The sequence below is a fragment of the Syngnathus scovelli genome, chromosome 3 (genome assembly GCF_024217435.2).
Source record: "Syngnathus scovelli strain Florida chromosome 3, RoL_Ssco_1.2, whole genome shotgun sequence".
Classification (NCBI taxonomy): Eukaryota; Metazoa; Chordata; class Actinopteri; order Syngnathiformes; family Syngnathidae; genus Syngnathus; species Syngnathus scovelli.
Genome location: NC_090849.1, coordinates 13,303,502 through 13,320,062, shown reverse-complemented (window position 1 = coordinate 13,320,062; position 16,561 = coordinate 13,303,502). Strand labels below are relative to the sequence as shown.

Genomic DNA, 16,561 nt, shown 5'->3' with positions numbered 1-16,561 from the left:
CTAATTAAATAGGGGTTCTCAAATTTATAGCTTGTCAGTACAATGTTTTACCATATTTTACTGAATTTTGCGTTCGTGACCTCATGTTAAAAGACGACGTGGTCGTTTGGCCACTAGATGTCGCTCCAAAATCCACGCGTGTTGAGTGCCAGGCGCGCTCTGGCTCCATCGAAGTACACGTATCGTGCGCGCACACAGTTGGCGCGTTCACGTGAACGACCCTGACCAACTTCCAGGAGGGAGAATCAGAAGGGAAGTTTGCAGAGGAAAGCTCGCACTTGGCTCAAAGTGTTTGAAGAAACTGTGAAGCATTGAGTCACACGGGTCGAAGCAGGCACTCGGCATGGACGACCTGGGTGAGTTTTAACCTTGTGCTGCATTGGAAAGGGTCGTGTTCGGGATTGAGAAACCAAAGTAGCGGCGAATGCAGGGCGGAGGAGTCAACGTGACAAGGAAAAGTTTCTCCATTCACTATGAGCCGCATTCCAATGTTGACGCAAACTTGTACTGAAACTTTACCCCATTTGACATTTTTCATATTTTCCCCGTTTGGTGTCTTTGCAGCCATTCTATTAGTGTTATCCTAGCGCTAGCATTTACATTTTAAAAGTCCCTCCCTTGGGACGTCAGCAGATTTCCATTTCAATAACTCGTAGCATGTGTTTTATCCACCGAATTTACTCCGTACTGCGGATCTTGTTAACTGATCTTTTGATGATAACCCGTCAACTTTTGCCTCAACAAGTTGCTGATTGTACGTGGAGAGGTGGGCACGCCAACAGGCCTCCCCTTGTCTGTATTCACAAGAAGAAAAGACAAGCAAAAGATGAGTTGTGATTAAATGGTGAAATTCAACATTCACTCCGTGGGACTGAAATGATGAGCCTCTGTAAAGCGACATAAAACGTTAATAAATAAGTAATGCTCGCACAGCATCGACATTACAGTTTGCTTTATTGGAGTGTGATTCTGTACAGCACTATAGGAACAGCTTGCAAATTGATGTTGTCATTGCTGCTGCTCCAGTCATAATAAGCAAAAACCACAATGCCTTCATGGGAAATTTTGGCCTTGAATGCAGGTTTATTTAGCAGTGATACACATGAAATAAGCTTGTGACTAATACTAAACCCATCTTACAGTGTATATAAGGATGCACGGTGCCCTCACATAGTTTGCAAACTTGTGGATTTTTTTTTGTTTTACCTCCATTGTAGTTAAAAACTCAACTGTTTGCTGTTTTTGTGCTCAGGGCAATAGCAGTATTGCTATGGTGACATCCAATGATATATTGGTGCCAAGGAAACAGTTTCAAGTGGCATTGTCTTCTAGATTTGTCCACGCTATGGATTTTACTTTGCAGAAAAGCAGGTGTTGGGGTGTTGGCCTGACTTAATTATTTGTTTTATTTATTTGTCTTGTGGCGTGAACACCTCCAGAAGGCGAGTGAAAGGCTGATAGTTGGTCAAAAGGAGCCTGCAGTCTTACTGAAGTAGCCCAAGTTTGAAGGCGGTGCAGAGGGGGCGGGCTGCAGAAGAATTCATCACATCTGATGCAGGCTCCAAGGTCAAATACTCTGAGGGTCATGACCTTTTTCTACTCTTGACTTCATACATGTTGCCCCAAATGGGAGAGCTGTCATCCTGTCAAACATGAGGCCCTGATGCTTTGGAATTGTTTCAAATATATCTAATTATTTTCTGTACGGTACGGTAATTGCTCTTTTTTTTCACTGGTGCATCATGGATAAGTAAAGATGAACAGTGTCAAGTATTTACTTCACATCCTTTAAATCACACTTGTCAACAACTTTTAGATGTTCTGTTTGGAAACACGATCGGTCTCGTTCCACCTCCATAGGAAAGGGAATTCCCTCTGCGAGCTAGCACTTTGAAGTTCAGTGGGTTCCGAGTTAGCCCCTGGGATGCGTCCGTTTATACCAGTTATAGGATGCCAGTAAATCACGAGGCAGTTGTGACATGGGCGGCGAGTGAGAGTTGATTCCACACTCACTGTCCAAATGTCAGCAGTAGCAATGGTCTTGTGATAGTTACCCGAAGTCTTTTGATCTATAAAACATAACATTTGTTATGAGAGAAGAAAAGAGTCAAGAAGAAAAGTCATGACTATTATGACCATCTATCTTAGTTATTGCAACTTAGCGGTATTATGAAATGACAGATACATGAACCTAAGCATTGTGACAAGTTTATTTTGATTCCCCAAAACCCTGCAGCAATACACCAGCGTATCAGCTGATCATGTTTCAGACAAGGTCTCGTTGAAAGACGGCTTGCGGTTGAGCCGACATGCTCTTAAATGTTGTGTGTTCCAACAGCATACTCAAAGTCATTTCGCGGCTTCTGCGTCCCAGTTATTGGGTAGCACAGTTAGTGTAACCCGACGAGCTATCATCACCCTATCGTGGCTGCACCCCGGTAAAATTCGCCGGGCTCGGCTGGACAAGACGGAAGCTCATGGCTGTAAATCACTTTCGTTCCCGAACTCCCCACCCATCCTGTTCTGGATCTGGGGAAGAGCGAGCAGCATGGCTGACCTCATCGCTTAGGCAACAGACCCTGCCCCACATCCTGAGGAAACAGGAGAAAAACAATGAGCAGAGTCAGCGCTGAAGGCCACTGTTAGAAACGCCGCTGGGAGTTGACACTGGGCTCAACAATTCTTTCTATTTTCCTGTCTTTGGTCTTCTTTGCTCCCTCTCGCATCTTCTTAGTTGTACCCCTGGTCCACTGGTGATTTTTACTTTGCACATAAAGTAGTTTTTTGAGGTACTATATTGTTCCAGGGGGAAAGCGTGCGGAACGACGTACTAAGTACTGACGGAATTGGGTTTTTTTTTCTGTCAATATACTCTTCAAGAATTGGATCGCTGGTGACTGCCTCTCACTGTACTTTACATTCCAGCAGATTAAGTATGCAAATAAGTGAATGTGACAATGTGTAAAGGTGAAATGTCAATTTCTTAGATTCCACCCAGGTAATCTCTTTTGCACTAGCGGGTCACATTGATTTTTCAGGTTCTTTACTTTTTTTTTTTTTTTTTTTTTTTAAATCAGAGCAATGTGTCACTCAGTGGTTTCGTTGCAAAGTATCTGCAGGAGCATGATAAGAACTCAGGTATTTGGGAGCAGGGAGGCGTGACTGTTTTGTGATGGAAAAAAATGAAACGAGGGGTCTTAAACCATCACAGCTAAAGCCCATAAAAAACTGGCTCCCCTTTGCATCTTTACACTGTATTGCTAGTCTTACCTTGCTGTACCGACTGACCATCTGTCTGTCTATTTGTCTATTTACTGTTTTTAAACAGAAATTTATTTTATACTGTGGCCATGTTTTATTGTTGTGCTTGCTTTTAAATATTCTCTCTTTGTCCCCTCATTGTTTGTGCGTTAATGGGTTTAGGAGTTGTGAACAAAATTTCATTGTGCAATGTACACTGAGAATAGTCTTAAAATTCAAAGACAGCTTTTTCAGCAGCGAGTCCAGGGCCAGCTAATGACAGCAATATGTTCCATGTGAGCAAAAGCAAGGAAAAAAAAACACCGGGGAATGCTTGTAAAGCAGTAATTGCAAAAAGCATGTAACAAATGTGTGCACGTTGCATAGTCTATATTTCAAATGTTTTTGCAAGGCTTGTGTTGTCAGATGGTGATACTTGTGTCAGCAATATACGCACATTTTTGGCACCCTTTTGCAAAATGAACAAAACCGCACAATAGTCACTGGAGTAACTTGAATCAGACAAAAGTATTAATCGATTTAAATAATGTGCAGAAAATTAAACTAAAACCTGGCTTGTTGTTTTAATTGTAGTACAACACAACCATTAAAAAAATAATAATGAAACTGATCTACACTGTTAAATTGTACAATTTATGTTTGGAAATTGTTCATATTGAAAATGCTGCCAATGATGTCGTCACCTTCGTTTTCCGTTGTGCCTTGTGCTCTGATACCCGACAGAAGTTACATAATGTTTGTGTATTTCTTGCAAAAGCCAGCTAAAAGCAAAAACGATTTTGCATTTGCCGCTAGACCACGACTACGTGTTAATAGGGTGTTCTGTGTTTTTAGCACAAACAACAAAGTGGTCTTTCTTTGAGGGCCTGCCACATCCTACACAATCGACAGATATGCATTCCTGACATATGCTTGAGGATGAATGTGGACTCTGTCAATTACATCAGTCTCGAGACTACGCCCCCATTTGTTATTCAACTGCAGGGGGAGGGCTTTCATTTTCTGCCATTAAGTATTCAACTCAATGAGAATATTTAGTTACTCATTTTATACGCGATTTAGTGTATTGGCACATATGCCGTGCCTGTCTATCTATTAATTAACCGGCAGGCTGAACTCCACTACCCCCACCCCCTCTTCCTGGCATGTTAACATTTGCTGCCAGTCTTGTTTTATATAAATATCATCTAAGTCTGCTGGTCTAGGGTTTCATCGCGGGTCCATAAACAGGTGAGCTGTGCACCCTGGTGACCCATCCCCATGGCCCACGTGTTAATACAAAGGATTAAACAGCTCTGCTTACACTCTACTCTTTGGTGCGCTCTGCGGTAAATACGCTGTTGTAGTATTGACAACATCATCATTATTCTGGAATTCAAAGTATGCACGAGATAACGGGGCGCATCCTGTAATTTGACATTTTCGGCATGAATGACTCTGCGTCCGTTTACATTTGCCTCTTATAGTTTCCCTGTCAAGACAGGTGTGGGTATGAAATGAAAGGATAGGGCTAATTATACATCTCCTTCTTGGCCCGATTGCTTTCTTTCAGCACATCGGACAAAAGGAATGTGCGGAATGCTGCATCAACGTTCACATCCATCTGATAAAAGCAAGACCGTAGGGCGGCGGAAACTCGTGTGGTGGTACAGGGACAAGAGTGGACAAGCCCCATTGCCACAAGAATGTGTACTGTATCCACACACTGACAATTGCTTAGCCCAATCGGACACAGATGTCGCATTTGACTGGGCTCCGTGTCGCTGTAATAGATGTTTGACTGCTGCATTCAAGTCAGTCATAAACCTCTAGATGACATGTTTTCTCCAGAGACTGCACAATGAACGATTGAGTCAGTATACTGTTGAAGCAGAATTGGACTTTGTCCTCTGGCTTCAAGTCCCTGTTTGGAATGGAAAAGATTAGTCTGTTGCTTGGCTTACAGGGCATGTTTTCAATCTAAATGCTTCTATCGCTTTGTGAACCACACTTGGGGACATAGACAAACACACACTGTCATTCAGAGGCAACACTCGAGATTGCCCTCTACAGGGGAAATCTTTCCCATTAAAAGAGGAAATAGTTTTACCCAAGAGTTAAGTGTTTAACTGAACATGTATGCAAATGACTTGACAACACATAAAACAAAAACAATCGTAATGCAATTGCAATCTTTTGTATGTAATCATGCAGAACGGTATTTACTTTCTCCCTTGTTTCTTGGATGGTTATCCTTCTCATGCAAATGGAAACTGCTGAGTCCAAAATGTGGTTTCAGAAAGTGGCACAGTATTTTCAAAAGCCTCAGGCAGTGGCGTTTCTTTGCCAGTGTGAGAAACCTTTCTAGGAACAGCTTACTCAAAATATAGTCCATTTTTTTTTTTCTATGATGCAAGTGTTTACAGTTTGTATACATCACACTGTCCAAGCCAACATTGGTATTTTTCCTTACTGGAGGCTTTGTCTTTTAAGTGACAGTCATCATCAGCGGGTCCTTGTTCAGCATGTCAGCGCCAGGTGCAGATTATTTTGAGAGGGCCGTGATATTTCAGCTCATTTGCACAGACATGAGCTACTCGCTGGGCTTAGTGCTTTAAATAGGCAGGAGTCCCATGTGGTTTATGGTAAACCAGACAAATTCAACACGTATCCTCTGGGCAGGATGCCAGGATGCATATACAGTATTGGTCACAACATGTGTGTCCATGACTTTTCTGGGATTTAGATCTAGTAAATGATTGCCATTTAAAATACTGTACAGTTTACATTTGCCAAAATCATTTAGTATCTTGGACGAGAAGATTAAAACAAATCTCATTACTTTCACTGGAGGGATACTGTCAGGCAAGTTTGTTGAGCAGACCCCTCCCTCAACCCTGCAGAAGTGTATCATTGCTCTTGTTCCCCTCACTATCTTTGTCTACTTCACAAGAACACATTGCTGTGGATGGGCACATACAACAGGTGCAGCAAGAATGTGAGTACAGATTCTGATCTTTTTATGGTGCCTATTTTAAAAGTTGAAATTTGAAGTATTTGTTAGTGTTTTTAAATGTTCTATTGGCATTGACATCTGTAGCGTGTCTGTCATCGTACCTCAGTAATATGAAGTAGGTTTGAGCCTGACATGAAATATTTAACCTCAACTTAGTTTTTGTGAAAGTGTGCTGAGAGATGGCTTGATATGACGTTGTATCGTAGGAACTCAGTGGGACAAACTGGGAGATGTGGAATGACTGAGACAACATTCTAAACAGGGAGAGTTTCTCTCTCCTGAAGAATGTTTTATTTTCATGTTGTGTATCCATAGAAAAAAAATCACAAGTGGATTTTCAGGTTCCAATCAATATTCTTTGTATGTATATTGTAATCCATTCGTTGTTGTTTTTTTTCTCTTTACCTCTTCCATTGCTTGTGATTCAAAAGTGTTCCAAGTGTCTTAAGTGTCGAAGTATGCAGCTGGCAGAGGATGGATACATTGTGTGATGTAAGAGTCTATTTTATACTTGCATTCTATTGGCCACTAAGCAGCAGGACATAATCCCTGGACAAGGTTCAGAAACACCTCGGCTTTGTCGTTCAGAACAATCACATGGTTTCGGATCTATGTCTCTCCAAAGTGGAGGCTATCTGGAGGACAGGTAACTCATTCGCTGCCAGCCCAGTGAAAATGGATCTTTGACGTCTGTAGCCGTCAATGGTGGTGAATGACGTAAGCAACTCATTGACAGCGGGGTTGTATTTATAGTGAAGGGCAAAGAATATTGAGGATGTTTTTGAAAGGTCAGAATGTTTAGTCATGATGGCGATGTTAGGAAGTGAATCGCTCTGGGGACGAGTTGCAATATTTACCAGTACACAAATAAGTGATCGTGCAAAAAACACCATGATTCATGTCTTTGTTTGGGAAAGGTCATAAAATGGTCTGGTAAACGTTGTCTTGCAGACGCATTACTGGCTGACCTGGAATCAACCACGTCCCACATTTCAAAGAGACCAGTGTTTTTACCAGATGAGACGCCCTACTCTATCCCGAGTGGGAATTATTACCAGGATCAATCAGTTCCTCCTCCAGTCCCTCCGCCGCCCACAGTTGAAGCTCTGAATGGTTCCCTGCAAGACCACTCCCACCACTCTTCTCAGCAGGTACAAAATATAAAAAAAATCTGAAAATCTAAGATGGATAAAATAATTGAACTCTCAATCAATTCGCCTTTGTGTCTGTGCATATAACTGTCCTTAAAATGGCCGCAGTCTTTAGGTTCAGCCCAGAAGAGCTCATGGTCGAGGGACAGTAGTGGCTCTCCGTCTCATATTGAAGAAGACCACGTCTACAGGTTTGCCATCTACACTGCATCAGTTGCTCTTTATTGCTTCAGTTAACACTCATTTCTCTTCCTCAGCTTTCCAAACAAACAAAAATCATCAGACTCATCAACATCAGCCATGACTTCTGCTCTGGGCAGCAACTTGTCTGAGCTTGACAGACTACTTCTGGAGCTTAACGCGGTTCAGCAGAGCTCCCCTTCATTCCCCACTACAGGTGCATTCAAGGGTTTCATCTTCATCAGGCCCGTTAGCACAGAACGTAATGAGTAATGTTTATGTTTTGACAGAAGAGAGACCCCCACCCCTACCATCCACCAGCATCACCCACTATGAGAATGGCAATGCCCCCGACATAAGAGTTAGCCCTCCGCCTCAGGAGGAGCCCAAGAAAAATGGAACAAGGCAGGATGAGGGCCGGCCCACAGTGGAGAGTCTTTTGGATGAGCTGGAGGGCTCAGTGCCTTCAACCAGGTTCGCATGAGTTTAACAATAATTCTTTTTTTTTCTGCTCGCAAGAAACTATTTAGGACAATAGTTATTTTGTGTTTCACCAGCAGTTTGATGTTCCAAGGTAAACACTATGTATTTTATTTTCTAGCCCCTCCCCTCGCCACAGTGATATGGACAGCCCCTCGCAACAGCAGGCACGGATTTCAGCTTCATGTGCCACAAGAGAGTTAGATGAGCTGATGGCCTCTTTGTCTGACTTCAAGGTGCAGTCTAAAAAAGAAAGAAATCCCAAAACCATATTGAGGATGGTTTCTCTGTTCCTGCCTTCTGGCTTACTCTCATTTCTGTGTTTCTAGCCCAGCTCTTCTTCCACCCCTCCTCATCCTCCAGTCTCTACCTTCGTCACCCCAGTGGCTTCACCTTTCCTCAGTCTGTCCCACTCATCTGCCTGTGCTTCTCCTATGTTCTCTTTGCCTGCCGGTCTAGAACTGCACATAGATGAGGACGGGGTAGACCGAGCCTCTTTGAAACATCTCCCTTGTCACAGTCCAATGTCATCCCTTTCTGCAGCCAGTGATCTCGGCTCTGTCGCAGATGTGCTTTCTGCGGTCCCACCATTGCCAAACAATTCGCTGCTTGTCCTCACCGTTTCCGGCAGAAACAACCAGCAGAGAAACAGTTCGAGCCCATCCACTACTCCCTCGACGACTTCAGTAAACACAGTCTTGGACCACAAGACTTCCAAATCACCTAGTCCATCTGTGGAGCACATTTCACCCCTAGCAGCTGCAGCCTCACCCCTTCACTCCCTCACCCCTCCTATCTCTATACCCAAGACTCCTTCACTTATCCTTTGTACTTCCTCTGTGTCACCGCCCCTCACCAATAACTCCTTCACACCCTCCTCCTCGGTGTCTCCGACCAACATTTCCTCATGTACGACCATCACGAGTTCTTCAATTTCCAGTGGACATCCGTGGACACCTGCAGCCAAGAGCGCACTGCATCAGCTGCCTGTTGAAGACCCCTCCCTGAATGAAGCGCTCGACAAACTGCTAGAGATGAGTTTCGCACAAAGTCACTCAGCGGCCGAAGTGAAGGATCTGCAGCTGCACACGGAGGCGCACTATCTTAGCAGAGGAGTCCCCGAGGTGCAGGAGGAACTCATCCTGCTCATGGATAGAAACAGTGTGCAGCCCGACATGTTCACCTGCACCGCTAACACCATCACAGATGAATCAGTGGACGGAGGTACCGACACCAACGGAGATCTGGACTGGGCTGATGAGGAGCTGTCCGTGTCCTTACACGACGGACTAGATGGCACCATGACGCCGTACACCGAGAGGCTGTACACAGATGGCAGCGTGACTCCACTGACGGAAGCTAGCTGGATGGATGATTCCATGACGCCGTCCACGTGTCCTGGGACGCCAGACGCTGCCTTGGACCTGCCTTTGTTGCAGCCACCCAATATGGACAGAGTGTCTGCCTCGGGACACGTAGGCATCTCGCTTGCTCGATGCAGGATGTCCTTGTGTTTCTCACGTGTGACATTGTTTGCTTTTGGGAGTGATGCATCGCTACCAGCTCGTGCCTGCTGCTAAACAGCAAAGGAGAAGCCCTTTTGGCTCTTAACATGGATTGCTTTGCTGTTCTACTCACTGTGTGTTACAGAGAAAGCTTCACTTTAAGTTATTTGGCTTAGCAGAGGGTATGCAAGGAATGTAAGGTTTTGCCACAGCATGGAGTATGATTCTTAAGCCCCTCCCCCCCAAACGCTGCATTCCTGCTCGGAAATGTCATCATGCGACTGACTCACCTGGTCGATGTGCTCTTGCTGTTCATCACCGAGCCGTGGTATCTGTGGATTGATGATGAGATGCTCAACATTCCTGTCTAGATCAAATCTGTGATAAGGCGCACTAAGGAAACCCCCAATGTGCACCCGATGTATCGAGATGGTCTCCTGCGCAGGAAAATGGGCCCCGTCATTGTCAACAAGAACTCTTCCCAGGACCGTCTCATAGAGGAGCTTCAGGGAAAGTTTGGTATCGCCCGCTCTGAGCGTCGACGTAAACAGCCAGACGAGTGGATGATGGACGGGTTCGTTGTCACGTCCAAGCCTCAACGCTTCCGCCCTGACGGAGCGGTCGGCGAGGTGGACAAGGTCGGCTGCGGGCTTTTCAACAGACACAGTTGATTCACGTTCAGTGCCCACAGTTTCTCTTTGTGTGCTTCCCTTTTTGTTTCTCTTCCACTTTAGATTGTAATTTCCCCCGGGTCGCCTGCTCCCGTGAGACGGGTCCTCCCGCCTCAGTCACCTCCTGCTCCTCGTCCTCCTCCTATCATAGAAGACCCTAAACTCATGCTCCCAGTGCAGCAACATCCAGCTCCTTTACCTCCACCCCCTCCACCTCCCCACAGCCAAGCGCAAGACACATCTCCACCTCAGCACATAATGACAGCTTCACAAGCACCCCTGTCACCACCCGCTCAGGAACCACCAGTCCACAAACTAGAGCCCCCCATGTCTATTCATAAAAGTCCAACCCACCCTTCACCACCAGTTGAACCCAAAGTCCTGGTATCTGTCGGCTGCCAAACTGACTATGACCCACTCTTCTCCTCGGTACAGGCTTGAACCCTCCATCTCTTTTTTCCTTTCTTCCTGTTGCACATTTTACAGTACAGTAAATGCTTGCCATTAGCTATCAGGTGTATTTTCAACTCAACCCTTTCCATATTCCAACCTCCCCAGATGGCTCAAGGGAAAGGGGTTTCTTCTGGCGCTCAGCAGACGCAGGTCAACAAGCTGGACAACATGCTTGGGAGCCTGCAGTCGGACCTTAACAAACTGGGTGTGCAGACAGTGGCCAAAGGAGTTTGTGGTGCCTGCTTCAAGCCAATTGTGGGGCAGGTGAGACGCTCAGATATTGTATGCTGAGGGCAAAAATGATCTCACCGTGACTTACTTGCGTATGCCATTTGTGTTTGTTTAGTTGGTGACTGCCATGGGGCGCACATGGCATCCTGAACACTTTGTGTGCACGCACTGTCAAGAGGAGATTGGCTCCAGAAACTTTTTTGAGCGCGAAGGACAGCCCTACTGCGAGAGAGATTACCATAACCTGTTTTCTCCTCGATGCCACTACTGCAATGGGCCCATACTAAATGTGTGTCCTCGCTTTTCTGCCTCTACCTTTCCTGCAAGTAGAACTGAAATCTGTTTTTGTCACGTTTACAGCAAGTTGTAACTGCGCTGGATCGAACATGGCACCCCGAACACTTCTTCTGCGCACAGTGTGGATGCTTCTTCGACCCAGATGGTAGAGCGGGTTCTTGATGAAATTTTACGTCAGCAAAACCTGAATTGAATTTTCTGATCTTTGATCTCCTTCTTACAAGGCTTCCATGAAAAGGATGGCAAGGCTTACTGCAGGAAGGATTACTTTGACATGTTTGCACCAAAATGTGGTGGCTGCGCGAGAGCCATCGTGGAGAACTACATCTCGGCACTCAATTCGCTTTGGCACCCGGAGTGTTTTGTTTGCAGGGTGTGTATCAGAAGGCGCTTTGCGGACCGGTAGGATGCGCCGTTAGAATATACATCTTCATCTCCTGTCAATTCTTTCTCTTCAGGAGTGTTTCACGCCATTTGTCAATGGAAGTTTCTTTGAGCACGACGGCCAGCCCTACTGTGAAGTCCACTACCACGAGCGCCGCGGTTCTCTGTGCTCCGGCTGCCAGAAGCCCATCACAGGTCGCTGTATCACAGCTATGTCCAAGAAGTTCCACCCGGAACACTTTGTCTGCGCCTTCTGCCTCAAGCAACTCAACAAAGGCACATTTAAAGAGCAGAATGACAAACCCTACTGCCACGGCTGCTTTGTGAAGCTCTTTAGCTAAGGAGCGAGGCAGCTACTTGTGGTACTGCGCAGAAAAGTGTCCGTAGCATCGAAGGCACTAGTCCAGACTGATGTCAATCAACGTAAGGTTGTGACCCTTTTCAAATGTGTGTATGCATAGGCGAAACATTATTCATCCTGCTTGGGATTAAGTCTATAAACTGTACCCAATATTTCATAACAATGGAAATGAAGGGTGAAATAACGTTTGCATGTTTTAACTTATGACTTCAATTATCCCTAATATTTTCTTTTCTTTCCGTTACATTTGCTAGTTCCTTTACTTGTCAGGTGGCGATGAAAGACTGAGGACTCAAGAAATCATAAAATGTGCATTTTTAACATTCTCACTGGTTGAGTATGTCCTTTTTAGGATTTATTTTTTAGTTAAAATCAGGCAATTAGAGCAGGGAGCAGGTGACCTGCTATTGTGCGATTAACTGATTTTCAACCAGCTTATGATGTTTTGTTTTAGTCTTTTATTGTGTCAAAGTTGACGCATTAATGTAAGTGAAACATCAACTGGAAATTGCTTGAGTGAGCAATTGGTTGTTTTGTGACGTGTGTGAAGATGTTTTCTTTTCACTCTGTGGATTTACTCAATCAGCCACACATTTTAGACTTCATTTGTTTATACCAGTATGTTAGAAAACATTTATTTGATGTACAGTACATGAGAAGGATATTTTTAGAGTAACGTCTTTCTAGACTTGATCACAATTCTAATTGTTCCACAGGAATTGCAGTTGTCTTGAGTTAGTAGAAAGCCAAAGCGAAATGTTTCACTGCCAAATCATTCCTTGTTTTCACTGATGAAAACAAACAGTTTCACCATTCATTTCCTCAAATTTTCACAGATATTACTGTTTATAGTAATTTCCAGCGTCTCCACCCTATTACCGTACAATTAATTTTGTAAATCTGCAATTTTAGGCGAGGCACTGGGATGCTTCCCAAGACTGTTTTTGATAGCTACTCCTTACAAAGATGGTGATCATTGGTTGGACTGTGATGCTGGACTACTGTGTTCCTATGTCAGAATCGTTGGACGACAAGGGCACTATATGGCATTGTATTATCAAACCATTAAACTTGTATCTGCAGTCGTGGCATGTCTTTTGTCCAATATGAGTGATTGTATTAAGACTGTTGGCTTTGACACCTTGTGACATTTTATTGAACGCAAACTGGAAAAAGTAAGATTAGTCCTGTGAGCTGCATCTACTGCAGTTAGTTACCAAACTTTTTGTGTGACGGTGAAAGCTACTATGTACTTCTTAGGAACTGATTAATGCAAAGGGCTACCAGTTTGATACAAACATCTGAAATAACAAAATACCTTTATTAATATCATTGTAGCCCATGTTTGATATTCATTTACGTGAAGCCACTGATAACGCCATTATGATTTCTCACAGAGAAAAATATCAATATGCAACACTTTGTTTCTATGAATCTCCTCTAGTGTTTTACATTTTCAAATTTTACATTTTTTCCGTTTCTTTTAAAATTGTATATATTTTAATGATGACTTTTGTAATGTAGTTTACTAATTTTGTTATTAATAAAAATAAAAAAAAAAGCTGAGTAACTGGTGCACCGTGATTGGTGAAAAGAAATACCACGTGACAGGAATAGTACCGCCTTTCACTCGATTGCGCTGATTGGAGAAAACCATTATCACGTGATCGAGTCTGTTGTACCCGGAAGAATGACAACTGGTTCTTGTGACAAGCCATTTCAAGGTACGTAAGAGTGAAATCTGTCTTCTAGAAAAATGATTAAAGTTTAATACTTTTTAATTTTGACGAGCTCAAGAAGGAAATATACCTAACCAAACAGAACATTTTAGATGCTACAGTTTTGTTTATCTGTTCAACATGTTGACCGGTGATTAAATTCGAATTCTCTCACAGGAACTTGAGTGCTTTCGTTCTGCGCGTTTTAATCACTGGGTTCACTCCACCTTTTAGCGCCTGTCGTTGGTTTTCCTGTGTTTTAACCAAAGAGCATCATGGCATCCTACTTCGAGGAGCATAACTGTGAGCCCACTAACCCTGAGGAACAGTACCGCCAGAACGCTCTACTTGAGCTGGCAAGGTGACAAACTACTGTTTGAGCTGTCATTCCATATCCTTGAAGTCCAGCTAAGGTTCATGTACAAGTACTAGCATGCGCGTTTGTAAAGCTAAGTTGCGCGCTACGTGTAATACTAATGAAGCACTATATGTTAACTAGTAGTAATTTTTTTATTGAATATTATTGTAACATGCAACTGTAACATGCACAGTTTGATCATTAACACTTTGTATAAAACTGATTCATTTGAAATTTATTGTATTACATTTATGTTATACTTTTAAAATTTTATAAAAACAAACTGCTTTTTAAAATATGCAAATCTAATGTGCTAAAAAGTTAAATACAACTGAATTGGACGACCTCTAAGCTGTGATTCTTTTAGGTGCCACTAGAGGGAGCCTACATACCACTAGTGGTTTCACACTCTAATCTATGGCAGTTTTGCCTCACAAGCATCGTCATTGTCTGGCTGTACAAAAACATGACCTTGAGCTGGATAATCAAGGTTATCCAAGTACTGCTCAGACGGTTTTCATTAGTCATGACCCAGCTTACTTTAGCAGTAATGACTTCATGATGCCATTTGACCTTTTATACTGGCTTGTGTTTGCCTGTGAAGGTCTCTCATGCAGGGTTTGGACTTGATGGACTCGGGGGACTCATCAGACTGGAACCAGCGTCTTCCTCCTCCTGCTGCAAAAGTAGCTGTGCAGACGCTCAATGTAGTGGTTATTTCCCCCGAACAAGCAGGTGACAGCTCTATGAATTTAACACAAATAGTTTTTAATTCCGCTGACATATTCTATAACAACAATATATTTGTACCTGTTGGTATGTTCATAAAGGATGACTGTATAAAAAGAGGAAAGTAGTTCCCAGGGATCTGTGACATGTTTTCAACAAAATACCCAACAAATCAAGAATTCTCTGACACGTTACACACTGTTTCTTGTCTTACTAAAATCAGCCCATTTGTGACGGCAACCTCATCTCATACAAGTGAGCGACTGGACATCATGCAAACACGATCAGTGTATATGACAGGTGCCGACCTAGCTGCTCTCGAATGTTAACTTGTCTTTCTTATTGCAGACAAAGGCCTGAAGTGTCCTGTTTGTTTACTGGAGTTTGAAGAGCAGGAGACAGTTCGAGAAATGCCTTGCAAACATCTTTTCCACTCTGGATGTATACTGCCCTGGCTGGGCAAGGTATTAAGAGCACACATTTTTTTGGTTCAGTCACTTGCAAGGTAGCATCTTGTCTCTTGTTGCAATATTATTGTATTTTTGTTTTGTTTTTTACCCTTTCAAACTCCAGACAAACTCCTGCCCGCTGTGTCGACTTGAACTACCAACTGATAATGCAGACTACGAGGAGTTCAAGAAAGACAAGGTGAGTGTGTATGCATGAACGCTGTACATTCACATGTAAGTGTTTGCTAAGTGTGTGTGTGTCCTGTAGGAGAGAAGAAAACAGAGGGAGCACAGACTGGAGGACCTCCATGGAGCAATGTACACATGACAGTGACCTTTCAACATTACTTGATATTCAGGACGTTTTTAAGCATCAGAGTCAAAGTACACACATTCTAGCCTTCAATATGCAGCATTGACTCAGTATTGTTTATACAATTTCCTCCAAAGTGTATAATTTATTATATAAATGATGTGACTTTTGTTTTTATCAGTTGTCCTAGTTTCATTCCATACATGTTATTTGAAAATGTTAACCACAATCCTTTACTGTACTGTATTGTATAAATGATGCATCTCTGCAACACAACCTATCTTTACATGGGTTGTATTCCCCCCCACAACTTCTGAATGGGCCTCGTGGAGTGTTTTGTCTGGTTGTATAACTATTTTTAAAACCGCATAATGGTCTACTGTGGGGCTGCTGTACTGTACCGTCTATATCAGGGGTCTCAAACTTACAGCCCACGGAAGGCTGCAGGCTGACATTTTGTAGCCTCTTTCTTGACATCTAAGTTTAATGTTGGTGGGCACCCTCCTTTTTGCCCCATTGTTGACCTGAGTGTCCCCCCCCCCCCCTTTCCAGGCTGAATGAAGGAAAAAATATTTTGACACCCAGTCGCAATCTTTATTAAAACCTCCCTCAAAAAGGAAGGTTGGCAACGAGAATAGCTGATTTCAAGAAAAGCAAACAAATGTTTTTTTGTTGTTGAGCACAAGGTCACCCTGACATGTCTTGAATGCACAGAGAGCTTAAGAAATCATGTGCTGAGTATGCAAAGGTGAGAGAGAAAATCGTGTCACCTATCTTGTTCACATTCTGAAGAACTTGATGTTCTGAAGTGTTTTTTGGTAATGAAGATTGAGAAGATTCCACTCAATGAAACACCACTTCTTTTATGCGCGTTTTCTCCAAGCTAACAGCTAACTTTATTGCATGAAGGGACGCGCCGTTATGCAACAACGGGGAGATTATGCTTCACTTTGGGTAATCTTGATTTTATAACACTTACAGTAGTTTTTAAATAACGTGTATGCATATATACGCCTAAATATTGT

At 43.3% G+C, this 16,561-nt stretch overlaps 2 protein-coding genes across 4 annotated transcripts; both read left to right on the top strand.

The window, feature by feature from the left end:
- The first annotated feature begins 16 nt into the window (after positions 1–16).
- Positions 17–13,051, top strand: pxnb (paxillin b). Of its 2 annotated transcripts, XM_049763549.1 has the most exons (14): positions 17–356; positions 7,208–7,407; positions 7,516–7,598; positions 7,665–7,804; positions 7,878–8,061; positions 8,189–8,303; positions 8,397–9,542; positions 9,944–10,210; positions 10,307–10,672; positions 10,802–10,960; positions 11,043–11,216; positions 11,288–11,369; positions 11,449–11,597; positions 11,683–13,051. In XM_049763549.1, exons 1-14 carry the CDS (start codon positions 344–346, stop codon positions 11,947–11,949), a joined length of 3,345 nt encoding a protein of 1,114 aa, XP_049619506.1. In that variant the 5' UTR covers positions 17–343; the 3' UTR covers positions 11,950–13,051. The 2 variants fall into 2 exon arrangements, with proteins under 2 accessions (XP_049619506.1, XP_049619507.1); XM_049763550.2 differs by lacking the exons at positions 8,397–9,542; positions 9,944–10,210; positions 10,307–10,672 and having other exon boundaries at positions 86–356.
- A 546-nt stretch (positions 13,052–13,597) lies between these two features.
- Positions 13,598–15,713, top strand: rnf181 (ring finger protein 181). 2 transcript variants are annotated; one of them, XM_049763814.1, is made up of 6 exons: positions 13,598–13,693; positions 13,922–14,048; positions 14,650–14,780; positions 15,123–15,238; positions 15,348–15,422; positions 15,492–15,713. In XM_049763814.1, exons 2-6 carry the CDS (start codon positions 13,963–13,965, stop codon positions 15,549–15,551), a joined length of 468 nt encoding a protein of 155 aa, XP_049619771.1. In that variant the 5' UTR covers positions 13,598–13,693; positions 13,922–13,962; the 3' UTR covers positions 15,552–15,713. The 2 variants fall into 2 exon arrangements, with proteins under 2 accessions (XP_049619771.1, XP_049619772.1); XM_049763815.2 differs by lacking the exon at positions 13,598–13,693 and adding an exon at positions 13,705–13,838.
- The last annotated feature ends 848 nt before the right edge of the window (positions 15,714–16,561 follow it).

Excerpts from the sequence above, each read along its gene's own strand:
- pxnb (XM_049763549.1), top strand. Across the intron at positions 10,211-10,306 it reads CGGTCGGCGAGGTGGACAAG|ATTGTAATTTCCCCCGGGTC; the intron begins GTCGGCTGCGGG and ends CTTCCACTTTAG. Across the intron at positions 10,961-11,042 it reads TCAAGCCAATTGTGGGGCAG|TTGGTGACTGCCATGGGGCG; the intron begins GTGAGACGCTCA and ends GTGTTTGTTTAG.
- rnf181 (XM_049763814.1), top strand. The coding sequence starts at position 13,963 with ATGGCATCCTACTTCGAGGAGCATAACTGTGAGCCCACTAACCCTGAG. Across the intron at positions 14,781-15,122 it reads TATTTCCCCCGAACAAGCAG|ACAAAGGCCTGAAGTGTCCT; the intron begins GTGACAGCTCTA and ends TTCTTATTGCAG. Across the intron at positions 15,423-15,491 it reads AGGAGTTCAAGAAAGACAAG|GAGAGAAGAAAACAGAGGGA; the intron begins GTGAGTGTGTAT and ends TGTGTCCTGTAG.